This window comes from Aythya ferina (genome assembly GCF_964211825.1).
Source record: "Aythya ferina genome assembly, chromosome: 1".
NCBI lineage: Eukaryota > Metazoa > Chordata > Aves > Anseriformes > Anatidae > Aythya > Aythya ferina.
The window spans coordinates 90,713,940-90,733,506 of record NC_140296.1 but is presented as its reverse complement, the minus strand read 5'-3'; the positions used below and the strand labels follow the sequence as shown (position 1 = coordinate 90,733,506).

Sequence of the window (19,567 nt, the reverse complement as noted above, 5' to 3'; positions counted from 1 at the left end):
GGGACTAAATCCAGCCCAGATGACATGGGGCTGGTAAATTATTCATTGGTTTTTAATATTGGCTCCCTGCGAGGCAAAGGAGCTCTGTCTGCATGCTTCACAGAGAAGCTCACTGCAGGCAGGCAAGATCATGCAATAGTCTACTTTTAAACAAGTTTATAATGTTCTGGGTGGATTATTTAAGAACTACTGTTTTCTTAACTAAAAGGCAAATAACCTCCTGGCTTTGTTCCCATGCTAACACAAGGCTGCTTGGCTGACCCACAGAGTTTATCTAATTTTTCTTCCATTTCCTGGCATGTTGATTGCTTTCCCGTGGACCTCAGATTTGCATCCTGCTGCCTGCCTGGATTAGGTACACCACACCAATCCAAAGGAAATGTTATCCCCAGGCATCGTAGTTCAACACCTAGAAAGAAGGCCCCAGAGAGATACCATGCTCTGCAAGGTCCATCTTCTCTCTGCAGCTTATAGTCATCACCACAGGAACACAGCCCAAGCTGTGACACAAGGCCAAGAACAGACAATTTTGCCAGCTGGAGAAAAGCAAACGTGGCTTCTGCTCCCTGTGCTGAAACTATGAATCAGGAGCACAGAAGCAGTTCTTGTGCCCCAAGAGCAGGACTGCTGCAGCCCTTAGGCCATGCACAACATGCCTAGCTGGAACAACAGCTCCTTATGGTGTGAGCCCTCTGGCATGCATCCCTCCCCACTCGGTGCTTCCTAACCTCGCAGGCTTTGCAGCGCCTGGGACCACCTGCAGTTCCCTTGTCTGAACTACAGATTTACAGCAATCTGCACAGACTTATCTGCTGCATGCTAACCTCTTAATGTTACAGCTAGAGGAAGGAAATAGAAGGCTAGATGGCAAATGTGAAGCACTATGTACGAAAACTCTTTTGCCTTGTGTTGCCTTGCTCTGAAAATGGTAAGCAAAGAAAGAAGTAAAACCAGGCCCTATTTACCAGGGGTATGTACACTGCAGCTGAGTGCTGCAGCCAAGTACTAGAGGACTGCAGTTATTCGAGAAGTTTAATACTACACCAAGGCATGAATGCCTTTATTTTCTAACATCTTCTGCTAAAGAGAAAGTGAAAACGGAGCACGGTGTGAGCTTCAAGGACCTCTGTAAAAATAAAAAGCTATTTGCCCCTCTGGAAAGGGACAACTGCTGCACATTTGCCTTCTCTTAGTCCAAAAATGCTGTTTACGATCTACGGGAGAGCAGCCATGGAGCAATCTGGCTGGAAAGAAAGTGGAAAGTTGGAAGTTACAGATTTACCGTGACAGGACACAAACAATTTCCTGATTGATATCAAAGCAGTCCATGTTTCCATGTTAACCAATGGGAGAGAATGAACAAGCAGACCAAAAAAAGATAAACAATAATTACGTATTTCAACCTTCAAATAAAATGTGACTACAAAAGAAACCTGCCCACACGAAGCAATACAATTTCTAAAGCATGCCGCATGTGGGATTTTTCCACATACATATGGGAAAAATTCCTTTCAGAGCAGAGCAGCTCATGAAGTCCCCCAGGGGATTTCCACTTTCCCTTGGCTGCTTCCGCTCGTAGGATAAGGCTTCCCCACTTTCTTCTAACCCAGCCCGAGCTGTATCCCGAAAACCTGCAGAAAGAGCTAAACTGAGCCGGACCAGTGTGGTAAACAAGTGACCAAAAATCTCTTAGTCTGGAGATGCTGTGGATTGCATATGATTGAATGAACGACTATCACAAAAACATCTAAAGCCATGTTTAGCCATTCCTCAGCACAACTTTCCCTCTCACATCTGGCAAAACTGCTGCAGAGTCGCAGAGTTCAAATATATGCCCTTGGGATGAGACCTTCCTGTCTGCCTCTGGCTCCACATTCAGGACAGCCGCTAAGGGGCAGAAACAAGAGATGAGACATGAGGGGAGAAGTTTTTGGTCTCACTCTTCAAACTTCAAAGGCAGCAGCTGGCCCACAGCTAACAGGGTCCAAGAAGCTGAACAAGTCCCTCTTCTAGATTAATATTTAATTTCTGGAGTGACAGTCCTCCAATATCAAACAATTTCTTCACTAACACATTTTCTATCACCTAGAAAATATTCCTTCTGGTTCCCAAAGTGCCTCTAATGAATCTGAGAGGTGCACATATAGCCAGGAGAGCACACATCTCCACCTGGACACTGTCAAAGCATGACAACAGTATGTAGCTGGTAGGCAAAATGTACAAGTCCTAAGATCACTGAGCACTCATCAACCTAGCCAACAGCCCGGGTTGCACAGTTTGTTTTCAATAGGTTCCAAGAAGTGGGATTTAAAAGAAGACTTAGCAACAGATCCTTAAAACAAAGGACTTGGTGACTACATGAATTCTCAAGGAAAGAGTAAGGAGAAAAAGCAGTGAAAACCCATAGGGAAATTAAAGAAAACAAAAGGCCTGTAATCCATGGGAAAATAATGTGGGAGGAATGAAACAGACTGCAGTAAAAGCATAATTATTATTTATTCAGTGCTTAAGGGAGTCCCTTTGCTGAACCCCTGTTCCAACAGCTATGCCTCCCTTGAGGATCCTGGTTTGCTCAGCAAGACCACAGTGCCAAATCTAGAATTGATCCCCAGCCTGTGATCCAGATGAACAGCTCGTGATTCTGCCTCTTGCTTAGGAACATGCTTTCACTTCAAAGAAAACTTACGAAATTACATGGTCATTAGCAAGGACATGCATAATGTAATAAGGGACAAAAAAAGCTGTAGCTTCAGTGTCAAAATGGATTAAGGGCTCAAATTCATGTAACCCATTAGAGCCTTTTATTTAACACACCGAAGGTAAGTGCCTTTTAAGAAGCTAACAGTTCCATGTCTGAGCTTAAATTAAATACAGTGGGCCAAACACACAGCTGGTAAAATAAGCCCAGCTCCCTTGCTGTAGAATCACACCAATTTTACACCAGGTGGTGCAGTTTATTTTTTTGAGTATTGTGGAGTGGCCATACAATTGTTTAAGATGTGACTATCTTACAAGCATGGTATGAATCTCCACAGTATGAAGAAATTACATAGAGCCAGATCATAAAACTGTCCACCATGAGCACATTGTTCTAATTATAGGAAGAAAAAGCAGGAAGATGATAAAAATTAAATCAGTTAAGGATCCACCGCATAGCCTTGCCTCTATCATATATGTCAACTCTTACTCATATAAGCTTCAGGCCTTGTTCTGCTAATGTCTGGGAAGTACCCAAACAAAAGGATATTGAAAAAATAAATAAATGATGGAAAGTAGTTTGTGAGTTATGGACATAGACACTTTGCACCTTATACCTATGAATCTTAGGCCTCTCTTTGTCCTTTTCCCTGCCGCTCTCACTCTGTAGTTATTTTGGCAGTAGGTCCTCAACAGGACCTGAGCAAAAAAATGGTAGACTGAAGAACTAAGATAAGAGGCTAAAAGCTGTTCTGAAAATAGGTTTCATTCCAGTTCACATTAGCCATGTGCATGATAGTTGCCTACTCAGAAGCAGTCATCTGAGCTCCCTCTGCGCCACATCTCAGACATGAAGTTTATGGTGATCCTTGGGAGGTGTCTGTTCCTTACAGCTAGAGAATCACAACAAGTCTCAAATCCGACTTCCAACTTCTAGACATCCAATTTTTAACAAGATTAATCCCGCTGTAAGGGACTGGGATCTCATGTGAAGCTAGCAAGTGGACCAGGTACTTATAATTCTCTCAGTCTGGTCCCATAATACTGTTGTCTAATATTGTAATTTAATATTATCCAACAGAATTATTTTTTTTTTCTCTATTTAAATCGGGCTTGTATTTCTGAACTAGAATTTTCTCATTTTTTAAGACTTTTCTCATTTTCTCATTTCTCATTTTTTAAGACTTTTCAAAAGAAAACAAGAATCGTTGATCTAATTGCCAATAATAACAGAGTAACTACACTTCAAACAGGTGCTTCCTGAATTCCCAAAAGTGAGCTCTAAATGAAACCCCTTGAATGACTGCCAGCAGTTTCCAAAATTTAGTGTTATGTTTAGGTGTCTGAACATGAAAGATGTAATACTTACCGCCCTGTAATGGATGGCATAGCCATCTATATTCACTTTATAGGTCTCAATACCCAGCTCCTTTGCCAGACGAAGAATCCTATTTTGGGTAGGTCCCACATACGCTCCACCAACATCTACATAACCGACGTGCTTATTCTGTCAAAAGAAATAACACAGGAATCAAAAGCTCTGTGTGAAACTCCTCAATGTAAATACCTAGAATTAGGAAGAATTATTCCATGGTGAATAGCACTGTATCTAAGTGAATAGGAGACAAGGCATTCTGACTGGCTTAAACGTAGGTAGTGCTGAGCTCTGCAACGACAGACACACAAGAGATCACAGTGTCTTCACTCCACCGCATGCGGGTTTAACTTGTGTTTAAATCTCACTATACTTTTGAATATTGGCTTTGTAGTCACACAAAAGACATGAGAATATGAAGAAATATCCAACTAAATACTTTGGTTAAAAATCTAACACCACTTTCTCAGAACTCATGATACTTTTCTTGTCATCACGAAACCTTTCTCATGTTGAAACCACCTCCAGCACCAATGCTTGTTTTCCCTGTCTCTGCAGATACCTGCTTAGATTTAATACTGTAGATGCTGAGCATGGCAGTGCAGTATTCAAAGGGAGTAAGCTCCTTTCCAGCAGGGCACACCCTGGCTCTAGCCCGCTGCACTTGGGCTAGCAGCATCCACCCATGCCTGCCAGCAAAGAAACCCCACACACCACTCAGACCAGCATCATACTCACTTGGAAAGTGGAAAGAAAGCAAGTTTGAGGCACATACTATTACAAGCAGGCTGATTGCCCAAGACAGTAACTCTTGTGCAGATAGCTAACTTTTTAACACTGTTTATAGTGAGCAGTTTAAAATAGGCATTTTCAGTATCACAGCGGAATGCTGTTTATATCTCATGTACAATGATTTCTACTAAAACACCCCTGTTTACCTCTGGTTACCAAGCAATTGGCATTTGACTTAATTTAAAGCTCTCCCATTTTTAGGCTGGGAAGCAGAGGGAATATCTATATTACATTACCCTATGCCTCAGATGACTCATTGTTTCTTTCATTTTCTTTTTAATGGCATCATTTTAGTGGTGGCCCTTTGTTGGATTTTCTCCAGTATGTTCCATATTGGAACTGGCAATATTGAACATCTTTATTAAAAACATAGATTTGCATAGATTGGGTGCAACCTCAGCAAGTTTGTGGACAACAAGCTGAGTGGTGCAGTTGATACGATAAAAAGTAAGGGATGCCATCCAGAGGGACCTGGATAGGCTTGAGAGGTGGGACCACATGAACCTCATGGACCTGAACAAGGCCAAGTGCAAGGCCCTTCAAGTGGATCAGGACAACCCTGCTATCCACACACACTGGGGAATGAATGGTTTGAGAGCAGCCCTGCAGAGAAGGACCTGGGGATACTCACAGATGGAAAATTGGACATGAAACAGCAGTGTCTGCTTGCAGCCCAGAAAGCCAACCATATCCTGGGTCACATCAAAAGCAGTGTGGCCAGCAGACTGAGGGAGGTGATTCTGCCCCTCTGCTCTGTTCTTGTGAAACCCCACCTGGAGTACTGTGTTCAGCTCTGGGGCCCCCAGCACATGAAAGTCATGGACCTGTTGGGGTGGTTCCATGGGAGGGCAATGAAGATCATCAGAGGGCTGGAGCACTTCTCTCCTATGAAGACACGCTGAGAGGGCTGGGTTGTTCACCATGAAGAGAAGGATCCAGGGAGACCTTAGTGCAGCCTTTCAATACTTAAAGAGGGGCTTATAAGGAAGATGGGGAGGGACTCTTTACCAGGATGTGTACTGATAGGACATCTAAAGATTTAGATTAGATATAAAGTGAAATTCTTTACTATGAGGGTGGTGAGGCACTGGAACAGGTTGCCCAGAGAAGGCAATCCCCAACACTGGAAGTGTTCCAGATCAGGTTGGAAGGACTTTGGACAACCTGAACTAGTCAAATATGTCCCTGCCCATGTCAGGGGGATGGACTAGATGATCTTTAAAGGTCCCTTCCAACCCAAACAATTCTATGCTTCTGTTTCTTTTTTACTGGGAGTCCAGAGCTGGGCACAGTTCACCAAATGTGACCTCGTTGCTCTCCACAACCACCTGAAAGGAGGCTGTAGCAAGGTGGGTGTTGGTCTCTTTTCTCAGGTGACTGATAGGACATGAGGAAATGGCCTCAAGCTGTGCCAGGAGAGGTTTAACAATGACATCAGGAAGAATCTCTTCACAGAGAGGGTCGTTATGCATTGGAACAGGCTGCCCAAGGAGGTGGTAGAGTTGCCATCCTTGTAGATATTTAAGAGTTCACAGAATCACAGAATTTTCTAGGTTGGAAGAGACCTCAAGGTCATCGAGTCCAACCTTCAACCTAACACTAACAGCCCTCCACTAAACCATATCCCTAAGCTCTACATCTAAGCGTCTTTTGGGACATAGTTTAGTGGTGGACTTGTCAGATGATGGTTGGACTTGATGATCTTACAGGTCTTTTTCAATCTAAATGACTGTATGATCATTAACAAAGATGTTGAACAGGATCAGACTCAGTATGGACCCTTGGGGTACACCACTAGTTAGCTGTCTCCAACTAGACTTCACAGCACTGATCACCACACTCTAGGCCCAGCCATAAGGCAGTTTTCAATCTACCTCACTATTTGCTCAGCTAGCCTATACTTCATAGCTTCTCTATGAGGATCTTATGGGAAACCATGTTGAATTATTGAAGTCCAGGTAGACAGTATCCACTGCTCCCTCCCTGACTATCATACCAGGCATTTCATCATAGAAGGTTATCGGGTTGTTTAAGCATGACTTCCCCTTGCTGAATCAATGCTGACTGATGACTTTGTTGTCTTTCATATGCCTGGAAATTATTTCTAGGATCACCACTCCAGAGACTGAGGCTGACTGGCCTGTAGTTCCCTGGGTCCTCCTGCCTGCCCTTCTGGAAGGTAGATTTGCAAAATCACAGACCAGCACAAGCGACAGTCAGGCATCACAGGAAGTGCTTACCCTAATAGTGAATGTCCTTCCTCCAACTCTGTTCCGGGCTTCGAGAACTACCACACTGAGCCCAGACTCAGACAGCAACTTGGCAGCCGACAAACCTACCAGAAAAAGAGAAAGAGTGCTTTCAAGCAAGTGGCAGCAATCAATCACAATGCTCAAAAACTGAACCAGAGCTTCATGGTCAGAGATTTTAATACTGTTTTCAAAAACTCCTGAGAGAATTCTGAAACTTGTCATGGTTCCTTATCACAGAAATCATGCGACTGCTGCTTAGTTGCATCTGCATAAATAGCATTCCACAGACTGAATTTTCCTCCTTTGGGCTAGCATTTTGCCATTTTAAAGAAAGCAAAATCTTGGTTATTAAGAGCATGCATCTTATTCTTCATTTGTGCAGTGCAGAGAAAAGCCCCACCTTGAGGGACTTGCATGGCTAATGTGACAGAAATAATAATATACTAAATACAGCAAAGTAGGCTTCTGATTTCTTCTCTCGCTCCTCAACTCTCCACTTTATTGCCACCCATTGTCCTCATTCATATGCAGAAAGAAAGTCTGCCTCACTGTCAAGATTAATTTTAAGCAATGGAGTTTGACCATGGCAATCAAATAGCCTGTATATAGATACTTTATAAAAGGAATTACCGTCTTAGCAAAAATCATCTAATTATGGGACTTTGTGATGGAAACACTAGAGAAAACTGAAAATTCAACAGGACAGGAGTCCTCTTTACTTTTGACAAATGTGAAATGAAATTGTAAAAAGCAATCATGAGTTTGTGAAATCAGATTATCCCATTGTCCTGCAGGCCAATTTGGCACTGAAGCATTGTTTCTCTGGAGTTGTTTCCCCTCCTTAAGTATACAAAAGCCAGTCTTATTGATCAGAACTTCCAAGATACCCTGCAGTAAGGAATAATAATATTATATTCATGTTTATTACACTACTTCTAAATGTGATTAAAAGCAACCGCTCATGTGTCCACAAAGAATGCAAGCCTTAAAAGGCCAGATGAGAGGAATCATTCTAAGGTGCCGGGCAGTGCTAAGTATACTCATTTATTCTGAGGACAATACAGAGTAGCCCATAAACTTCTCTGCACATGATCTTTTAATGTGGAAGTTGAACACCACTCACTGGAAACCAGAACAGAGGAAGTTCAAATGTCTTACACTGACAAAAATGATAGATATTATTTCAGTGCTCACCAAAAAATGACTTCATGTCCTTTCATCATATTCTTTGGATTGTTGCTGTAGCAAACACATACTTAATTCTTACATCTATTTAATGTTTGAAATTTTAAAATTTCTAGCCATTTCTCAGGAGGAATGAACGTCTTTGTTCTAATTTCTTTCAATGGTTTTTGACTTTTTTTTGTTTCTGCATGAAAGACTACAGACAACACAGTTAATTATAGTTAATTCTTTAATCCTTTTGGTGAGTGTTCTCATCCTCGATGTAATCATAGAAAACACAAGTTTATAATGCTGGAAACACAAACTACAGCATATGCTTTTGAACACATGTTCATATGAGAAAAAAAATGTCACAAAAATGTGGATTTCCTACATATATAAAACACAAGGTGGAATTTCTTTGTTCTTTGTAAATACCATTGGACACTCAAACATGAATGATAATTCTTTTATAAGAAAGTTTAAATAGATAGATATTGAATAGATATTAGGTCTTCTGAAAATACATATAAGTAACATGAAGTGGAAAAAAATCTGTCCTGGGTTTGAAGAAAGTATTGTATAATCCTCTAACCCCATTAGTGTCAAAGACTGACAACCTTATCTCTTATTTTGTGCTATATGCAATAGCAATACACATGCCACAACTGTTTAGGAGGAATAATAGTTTCACTGGACTGGGTTGGAAGTTAACCTTAATGCTGGTTTGTAGCTTACTTAAATCATGTGTTCTAACAAAGAAGGGCAGCTAAGGAATGAAGAACATGAGGTAATGTGACTGAGGTTCTCTATTCTGTTTGCTTCTTAAACTCAACTTGCACTCCAGCCATACAGATTTTTAGATTTGTTATTGTTGAACCCAACAATGCTGAAATGTTGAACCCAAAGATGTTGAAGCGTCACTGTAGACTGATCCAAAAAACAGGCTTCAGAGCTATAGAGACTGGGAAAGAGCAAGAGATACACCAGGACAGCAATGACGTAACATCAATTGACAGAGGGCCTGACTGAGAAAAAACAGTGCCGATTTGTAAATTCAGGTTTACAGAAATTGAAAGGTCAATGACACAGCATAAAGAGAGGTGGTTATTGTTTTAAACTTCCTAGCATTGCAGAACTTAAAGTTACAGTTTAGACCTGGAAGGTCAAATTTAAAATTATGCATATTTAAACAAAACATTAAAAAAAAAATAAAAATAGAACAATCCAAGATGAAGATAATTTTGATTTCCCAATAGAATAAAACCACAAAAAAAGGCAGGGGATGGGGACTGGGGAGGAAAAAGTAGGGAACAAGTAAAATATGTCAATTGAAAATTATTACTATGCAATTATTTGTTTAAGGCTTAGACACAATTTTCTTTGAAAATGGAAGGCTAGCAAGAACACACATGCACACAGAGTATCTACATGCAGCTGTCTGTTGAACCCAACTCTTTGGCTCCATTCTGGTTTGAACTAAAGTGCACTGGGTTGAGATGCTTCCACATGCATCCCACAGGTCACAAAGCCTGTGTGCTTTTGATACGTGGGCATACTTAGCCTCAAAACAGACTGCCATGCCCCCCGCTACACATGTGCTCTGAAAACAGACACAATATCCTGTCACACTGTGGATATCCACCTTGTCCTACAAACATTGCATACCAGGCCATGCCAAGCAGCGGGCTATGACATCTCATGCCACAGCCAGGAATCAAGTGAGGTATTTTGTGATTCATTTGTGTATGCCTGTAGGACAGCAGCACAGACATTTCTATCACTACCACCCCACACAAGTTCACAGCCTGTCCCCTCTCGTCACACCATGCTTGGAGATGTCCTCCTCACCTTCCCATCCACACTGTGGCTTCCAGTATTTGAGGCTGGTGCGTCTCCCTGTGTCCTCCACCTCCTTCAAGCATGGCCTAGAGATAAAGCTGCAAGCCACCCAGATCACTGGCCATGTTCCTTCCACATATCACTCTCATTTTATGAGTTAGAAATACTATCTGCGTAAGTAAGATGAAAAGAGCCTGCCAAAACCATGCCTCATTTGAAGTATCTGGTTGGAGAAATTCACTTGTTATTAGATCAGAATAAACAAAGCAAGATGACTTATACATCCTCCACAAGGGTTTCTATGGCAATCTCATACCAAGCTCCCTCTGTCTGAAGACGCTGTACAAGGAAGCTCTTCTCCAATTGATTTTGCAGTGCTGTTAAGGGCCCGCAATTGCTGCTGTTGCAGATCATACTGCTGCTGCTTTCATTTTAGAAAATTGTCATAATCCTATCAAGCAAAGTGGTTTCAAGTGCATCAAAACACTGGATGCACCATTAAAAAAAAAAAAAAAAAAGAAAAGAAAAAAAAATTAAGATGAATTTATGCCGATCTGCAGAGTACCAGGCATACATCATGGCTGAAACTCAGTGATACTGAAGGATTTTATATGTAGCCAGATGGAAAATACAAGATAGCATGCCTGTACTTCATAGGAGAGAAAAGTTCACCCTACAGGTAGAGAACAAAACTGGGACTTAAGAGACTTGAGCTTGTCTCTCAGCCAAGCCGCATAATGTGGGAAGTGCTTCCTTATGAAATAGGGAGGCATTTATAAGAGAAGCATTTATGAGAATAATTCCAAGTTGCCTTAATACCGGGGTTGATAAAGCACATATAAACTGATACTGTAGCACAAATAAATGGGAGTTAAAAAAAAAAAAAAAAAGTTACCTTATTGGAAACGTGATAGTATGGAAAACTATAATAATTCTATTTTTCAAAATCTGCACTCTAAATCCAATACATCAAACATTCTCTGATACACCATGATGGGAAGCAAAAATCAAAACCATCTTTCCAAGAGACAGCACTTTTTACCTGATGGATGCTGAACATTTCCAAAATGTCCAAGGGCACTACCCATGCAGGGTAACAAAGGGTGGTGAAGGGAAGTGGTGATAATCGGAAACCACAAAAATACTACCACAGCAGACAGAGAACATTTCTGACTATCACAACAGCAGGCCCAGAAGTTTTAGAGTCTCTTCAGATTACTTGCATCACCCCAGCAACAATTAAATATTTGAACTGAAGATTGGCCCAGCTGCATTATGTATGAACAGGAGCTATGGGTGCTCTGCTCCATCACAAATATCCTGGACAGCACAGTGTGTCTCACACCAGGCACTGTCTTCTCAATGAAAAGTCATGACTTTTCACTGCAAACTCTATCTGGATTAGCTGCAGCCTGCATGGCGGTAAGGTTGGTTACATTACAGCACAGCCTTGCAAAGCTGTTAGAGTACCTCTGGACACTCGTATAGCTGGTGATGAAGATCATGCTATGGGTACAAAGTCTGAAAAGTACTATTGAGTTCACAAGGCATTTCAGTGTATTAGAGAAGCTTGATTTTTCAGGGACTTTTAACTTTTGAAACTGAGGCCTGCTACATATGTGTCCCATCGAGCAGACTAAAACAAAGGTGGAGAAAATTAACTGTTACTAAAGAAAAGGTAACTGTCTGTTGTTTTTCTGGATGTATCAGATGCTAGCTTCTTATAAAAAGTGCGTTTGCCTTCTATGCCTCCAATGTTGGGGTGTTACCAATCTAATGTTACCATAACCAACCTAATGTGACATTCCTTCTTAAAGTTTTTGGTAATCCACCCTACTATACATAAAGTGAGATAATTACATTACATGAAAGTCTACAAGCCTATTATTGTGCTGTCCTAGCAATCTTTAGTTGAATAATGTAAGGACAAAATCTTTATAGAATGTCTCAGCATTTTCTTGATCTTAACAGCAGAATGATTTTTAAACTTTTTCATTCATTATTCTAATATACATCAGTAAAGTAAGGTAATTGTCAATATATCCTCACTAAAGTTTAATTACAATGGCATGCTGATGCTGTGGTTGTTTTTTACTGTTCCACTGATGGAAAATAAAACTTTTCCCAAGTACAATTGAGTAATTAAATCTGGCAACAGTCACCTTAGAATCATTTCTCATTATTCGAGTAGTAGTCTCTTTGCCAAGAAAACATGAACTTGCCAGTAAGAGATGCAAAACATTTCTATCATGACTGTAGAGTAAAATCTCTGTTCCTCTCTTTTCTTCTACTTCTCTACAAGATTTTGCTTTTATTGAATTTTTTTGGGCAAAGGACTCAAGTAAGTTTTAAAATATAGTCAGAATGTACTTGGTTACATCAGATCGGCTCCAGAAAGATCACTAATGGACAACAACACACAGAAGGCTGATAACAAAGGAACTGTTTTCCTATCCAGACTAAAAGTTTGAAAGACCTAAAATTGCCACTGAAAACGAACAAAAGAACTTACTAATTAAATTACATACTTTAAATTTGCACAGAACAGCAAGAATGCACAGCACTGATCACATGTCTACATTCATTTCTCCTTTCAGTGTTGCCTAATACCATAACGACATTAACTTTCTAACTGTTGGAAACTATGTTTTGTTTTTCCACATGTTGTTTCATAATCCCTGTCATAGTGCAGTTGACAATGGGGATGATGGTGCGTTTATTTAGTTTGTCATTTCCAGATAAATATTTTTGTATATATCTTTCTTCTCCCCATCAAACATAGTCCGGTTGACTGACCTAAGATTTCAACCGAAAAAAGACCAAATATTTTCTGTTACAGAGTACATTGCTGAATGAGAGCAAGCCACTCTAACTGGTTTCAATGGCACTACTGTATAAATGCTTTAAACAGATGCAAACCTTGTCCTGGAGGGTACAAAGACTGTTTCTCACAGACAGTGTTAACAGAAACACAGTGGACATGAAGAGGGAATTGTCCTTGGAGGACAATTCCACTCCTACGTACACACCCACTATGATTTTTAAGAACAAAGCCTGCTGCAGTAAACACCTCAGCCCAGCATAACTTCCTCTGTAATCCCAAAATAAAAGCAGAAAAAAGTTATGTAGTTCAAGCATGGCGTTAAAATAGGAGCATGCTTCTTCACCTTACATATGAAAACGAGTAGCACCAATTAAACAGTTATTAAGCTGATGGCTTAATACTACTTGTCTTATGGAAACATCTGAGGTATTTATGCACATTTTCTAACTATTGCTAAGTGTATTGATCAGCATGAAGAATAAATTCTTATCAGTTAAACAGTGATCATCAGACAAATAAGTTTGTGAAAAAAAATATTGCTGTGACCCTATGAACAACATAATTACTACAAATACCAAGAACATCAGCACTGATGTTCCTGGGAAGGACACAACAGCTGTCCCACCCCTATCCTCACTGTACTATGATATTTTGAGATACGCCCTAATGACTTGGCTAGTTCTTTTGCTCACTGGAGTAAATAATACTCTTAAGACTTCAGAGCTACCTAGCCAACAGGAATGTTCTTCCTCACCTTTCAAGAACTTCCAGCTAAGCTGGAGGCATGGTGCAAAATCTGTCCCTCAGGGAGGAACCATAGATTTACATTGCTCTCCTAAGAACTCTGAATTTGCTAACCAATGAATCACAGTGGTGTACATACTAATTTTTTTTTTTTTACCAGAAACCAAACAAGCACATGCTTTATTCAGTAACAGAACCAGCTGTGACGACTCAGGTTACCGCCTGGGTTAGATAATGTTCATAAATGATGCATTTACCATAGAAAACCATACGAAGAATGTGAAGGAAGATGAAGAGAATAGTATTTGGCTATATAAGGAACATATCCCAACTATGTTTGGGCCAAAACTAAATATCTGTTATGGACTATAACACAAAGGAGTGTCTTAACAAAAAACAAACAAAAAATCATGCCCCATTGTCTCATGGTCAGAAGATTTCATATCTTTAGTAGCAAAACATTGGAACATATTACAAGCAAGAAGGGAAGTGGAAACTGGTATTTCTGCTTATTTGCAAGTATTGTCTATAATGCCCTTAACACTTTACATGGGGGTCTGATTGATTTGTGCCTGCAGTAAATTCTTCACGTAATGACATTCAGCTTGCTAGCAGTACATGGGGAACTGAGAGCCTTTTGAAACATTGCTGTTTATCTCTGCATCCAAAAGCCTGGCTTATAGGAATTTGTAGCACCAAGTGACAATATTATCACTGACTGCTGGATTTCCTGTTGGATACAGAAAGTGGCAACAGACCAAGGAGCCAGAGCCCAGCACAGGGTGCATGTAAAGAGAGACATGTCTCAGGGGGCAGCAACTGCATTCCTACAGGTCAAATTCTGGGTAAACGTAGAAGTAGTGTTAGCAAAAAAAAATCTATGGGAAACTACTACAGATTTACACAGGTGTAGCTGATTATATCTTCTACCAGTAACTGTGCGTTTGACAGTTTATCTGACACCACCACCCACCAGCAGGTTGGCATGCTGTCAAAATAAACAGAGCAGTATACAAGACAAGTTGTGCTGCCACTATAGCAAGCAAGGAAAAATCTGCATCTCCTCGTTATTCAGTATTTCACTCAGAGACCACAGCCAACGCGTAGGTAGCTCAGGCAGTAAGGTTGTCAATCACAAATTGTGGAGCAGGAGATGCCAAGGCAAAGTGCTCTTCCATGGAGGGGAAAAAAATAACCAAACTAATGGCATATCATATGCTTTACTTCAATATAAAGACTAATTACTATCATTTTTACATCCCAGCTTCTCCTACAGTTTGTGGCCCTTGGACTTCTCCTTAAGTACAACAGAAAACACTGCTGTTTTCTGCATGTGGCTGGCAAATCTAAGCATCTGTTTTCTTTAGCCATGAGATCTTCTTATTTCTAGCTATGAACAAATGTGGTTTTGTTCAGAGATAAGAACTTTCCCTGTCAAAGAGTGACGGTCCTCAGTACAAGCTTCAATTAGGGCTGTGTTTCCCTTGTGCCTTGTTCTCGTAACACAATGTGCTGAAAATTCTTCCAAAACATATCTGCATACAAGTTCCCTTGGACTTGCCTGCTCCTTTCTATATTTGTCCATATCTGACATATCTGGTTTGTATTACGGAGTCAATTAATCTTCATCCTCCACGCATTTTTATGATAAACTGGGCTTCCAGTGTCTAAAATTCATGTGTGAAGAGAGGCTGGTGTATGCATATACCTCAAACTTCCCACTGAAAAAGTATTTTGTTTAGACTTTTTTTTTTTTTTTTTTTTTTTTTGCCAAATATTGAACTATTTAAGCTTGAATTTTCAGGGTGTGGTTCTCATGCTGATTTTTTTTTTTTTTTTTTTTTGAAAATCTTGGTCAAAATTGGCTGGCTATTCCTAAATCTCTAGGAACAAACATTCTTCTACGGTTTTGAAATCTTGTTTGTTTGTTTTCCTATTTTGGAAGTTCTAGCAGCAACTTGAAATTTGGCAAGGAGGTAGCCTTTGAATCAACACAGCACATTTTGTTATCCATTGGAAAATATGGCCCAATAAAGTTAGTTAGAAAACTTTGAGGAATTACAAATCACATGTAAACTGTGGTCATTTTCTAGATCTTAAAAGCTGAAATACCTGAGTGTTTGGTAAACACAAAGCTTGGAGCACTCAGTGCTGTACACAAGGTGTGAGCAAACATGCTGGAGCCCCTTACAACCCACCTCACACATCAGAGTAACTGAGTGTGCTCCATCCTAAGGATATGGAGCCAAAATCTGAATTCCCTGTAATCGTGGCTTTAGCTTGGGGAACAAGTAGTGGGGCTGGGATCGGGACGATGTGTCAGGTGTGACAGTGATTTGCCTCATAAAGGGACAACTTCTGGAAACTGTCAATACAGTAGTTAGTCCACACGGAGGATGGCCATCTACTAGTCCTCAGCTAATGAAACCCTTTAACCAAAGAAGCTGAAGACTGTCTGATGTTACAACCCTGCCAATTAATTGGACGTGTCCATGGCACACCACATTCTGTCAGCTTGCTTCCTGGCAAATGGAGGAACAAGAGCCTAAACCAAAATGTGTAAGCGAACTGTCAAATTCACCCAAAACTGAGCAGCAACTTCAGTTCACTAGAAAATCCTATAAACATAAAATAGGAACAGGATTTGATTTGAGGCATATACATAAGAAATTCCCATGGGTACGAGGAAAGTCTTTAATTTCAGGTATCAGTTTTTTTAAGATGCTTGAGTATAAAATGTTATAATTACCATTAACTGTATTAGGGAGACACTATCCATTAACCATGATACAAACGTGTTCCTAGGGCTTTTTCTGGCCACCATCCACACTTTCAACATGCATGCCCATGTAAAAAGATGAATTTAGCCCAAGCTCTGCAGCTCCCTCCCTGCTGGGGTCCAAATGTACTTGCTTGGGCAGTCTGGACAGTTTGAACATGACTCCACAGCGTATGGCAGAAAGATCTCAGTCGCAGAGGCCACCAGAGCAAACTTCTTGCAAGAAGTGAAGTACTCTGTGCAGAAGCTTCCCTGGTCCCCAGCTTGTACTGTCCTACAGGCAGTCGATTCAATTCCCCTGTCACTGGCCACATACAGATATGTGTGTACAGAGTACAGGAGGATGGGCAAGAATAATGCATTCAGCTGTATAGAAACTGGCTCTCAAGACTGTTCCTTGCTCTAAGGAACAGACACCTCCAGAGGTGCCAGTCAGGATCTGAGCTTCATTTTGCTCAGTACTGTACAAATATTTTTAAAAGCCACAATCTCATCGCTGGGAAGCTCACCCAATATAACAAGCAGCCTGCTTATCCCTCATACACTTTTCATGTATTTCTATTAAAGAACTGGCTTATCCCAACATTTTCTATCCTTTCTTGTAAGCATTGGGTAATGTGTATTTAAGATATAACAGAAGCAGAAGAGACAGTAATTTTATTAGATGAAGCAACTGCAAATGTATCTTCAGAGGAATAAGCAGCAGCAAGAGTCAAGACCGGGATCACAGAGCCATAAAGGCAGAAACCTTGCCCATACTGGAGCATGTTTTACTATTTATCTCACTAGAACCAAAATTCTAGACCAAAAAAAAAAAAAAAAAAAAAAAAAAAAAAAAAAAAAAAAAAAGTTAGGGCTAGAAATCAGCACTTCTTATGTAGCTGAGGTGTAGGCATCTTGGTACAGAAACAGTAGTGGCAGAGAAGCTGTGTGCAAGGCAAAACAGACCAAGAGCTGACAGGAATTACTGTGCACAGCTATGAATGGTACTGTGTATTAAAGATGGATTAATTATGAAATAAGGCATTTGTTGTTCATTTTTATAAGGCTGTTTACTTAAAATGGTGTCTGTTCTAATTCGTAAGAGGTAAACACCAATTTCTATGCCACTGGCATGGCATTAAGGGTTTCCACTGGCAAGAAAAATGTTCCTATATCCCAAGAGTGCTGTGATTTGTCCTCCTAATGCCACCGTCAAATTTTCAGGGACTGCAACGCCTTGAAATTTCCTGCTTGGCTCCATTTCAGACTTGACAGTAGGCTTTAATCCAGGGAATAAGTGTTCTGAAGTAACTTACTGATGCTCTACTAGTGAGTAAAGATACCAGTTAGAAGTGCCCAATGCAATTTCCAAAATACTACTAATAGATCAAAAAGCCAGAGGAGCACGGTGCCCTCTGAGGACAAAGGGCTTCTTGGAGCCCTAGAAACCATTATAATATCACATCGCTATCAGCTGCACGCAGCATGGACAGTAATTCCCCAAGGGAACTGTGTGCTTTACAGGAACCTTAAGGATGAAGACCAAATGATTTGTGCTAGCAGGAGAATGCCCAGGCATCTGGTAAAACCAAAAAGCAAGGCAATCTCAGGTCTAAACTCTTTCTGTTTTAGGATACTACAGATTATTTACATAATTGCATTTTACAAGTAAATATTAGGAAAAAAATAATTGTTTTAGTAAATTAAAAAAAAAAAAAAAGTAAGCAACATCCTGGTTTGTGCATTAATTCATTGCAGATTAAGGAAAGGAAAGCCTCCAACTCCCCAACTCTAACAAAAACTAATTTCACCTAAAGCAATAGCAGTAATGCTTGCATTATTCCCGAGGTCACTCAGCCACGTAACTCACTTTTTCTGAATCGTTAGTGAAGTAAAGATCCCTGAAACCTGTCCAAAGCTGCTAACATGGCATTTATTGGATGGACGAACCAAACACGGATTTTCCCCAACTGTGCAACAGGCTCACCTTGCAGTACCTTTGGGTGCCCTAAGAGAAATGACTTCTCTTTTTGAGCACGAGGACCGGGGTTAAAGTAGATCTGGGAAGTGTTATGGGATGCACCATCCTGTCAAAGTGTAAAGAGCCCGTCGCACCTGGGGAACTTGGCTGTCTAGGGTGCAGCTCGTCTCAGGGTACCAGAACCCAGCCTGCCTTTACAAGTACTCCCCGACGCCTTTCTGCCGTATTTATCAGCGGGACACAAACCCCAGCACCCCAAGAGCTACCCAAAAACACGCGAAAGAACCCCACTATCCACCTCGGGACGCACAACCGCCACCCTGCACCCGAAAGCAACTTTTCCCTAGGGTCCCTCCCCGACGAGCGGACGCCCCCCGCGCCCCCACGCGGGATATTTCCCCTTCATTTATCCCCCTCCCTGCACCCGGAGCCCCCGGCGGGCACCCACGGGGCAGCGCTGCCGGGGCTCAGCGCCCACCGTGCCCACCTGAGATGCCGCCCCCGACCACCACCACGTCGTAGCTCCCGGCCACGCTGCTGCCCCCCGGCGCCGTCGTCTCCATCCCGCCCCGCGCCTCCGGCTCCTGCTCCTGCTCCGGCTCCAGCTCCGCGGGGAGCGCACGGCCGCACCGCCCCAACGCACCGCCCCTCAAGGCGGGGCCAGCCCCTCCCCGACCCGTGGGCATCAAGAATATGGGAGGCAGAAGAATAAATCTCCTTCCAAAATAAAAGCAGGTACTTGGGAAAGTCTGGTAGTTGTGCAGGGCTAGTTGAGTTTGGTGCGCTTGCTGCAGACACGCAAGTGCCAGGCGCTGTAGCAAAGCCAACAAACAGCAAGACCCCTATTTCTCTCAGGGAAACCATCTACTGACACAGGAGCTCATCGTCACCGACATTGCTGCTGCTTGCCTTACAAGGTGAGCTAAAAGAGGACAGCCTAAGAGGGTGAGATGTATATTCCGAAACAGAAAATGCGATGCATCAACAGCTGGTTGTTCTTATTGGGGGAAAATGTCTTTGCTTCTTGAGATTGGCAAGGCAGCTCTGCTGGCCCCACTGAACAGGTCACAGGCAATCTAACAAACAAAGAGCATCGCCAAGAGGCACCTCCCTTGTAATCCAGAGGCCAAGTTTG

The 19,567-nt window shown here is 41.5% G+C and overlaps 1 protein-coding gene across 1 annotated transcript in view; it reads right to left on the bottom strand.

Annotated features, from left to right (window-relative positions):
* Positions 1-19,072, bottom strand: part of LOC311429707 (amine oxidase [flavin-containing] A-like) — a 38,721-nt gene extending 19,649 nt beyond the window's left edge. Inside the window, exons 1-3 of the mRNA XM_084505864.1 lie at positions 18,920-19,072; positions 7,105-7,199; positions 4,067-4,204 (exon numbers count right to left, since the gene is read on the bottom strand). Of these exons, the coding sequence (XP_084361990.1) occupies positions 4,067-4,204; positions 7,105-7,199; positions 18,920-18,995 (309 nt within the window). The 5' untranslated portion in view covers positions 18,996-19,072. The remainder of the gene's footprint in view (positions 1-4,066; positions 4,205-7,104; positions 7,200-18,919) is intronic.
* Positions 19,073-19,567: the final 495 nt, after the last annotated feature.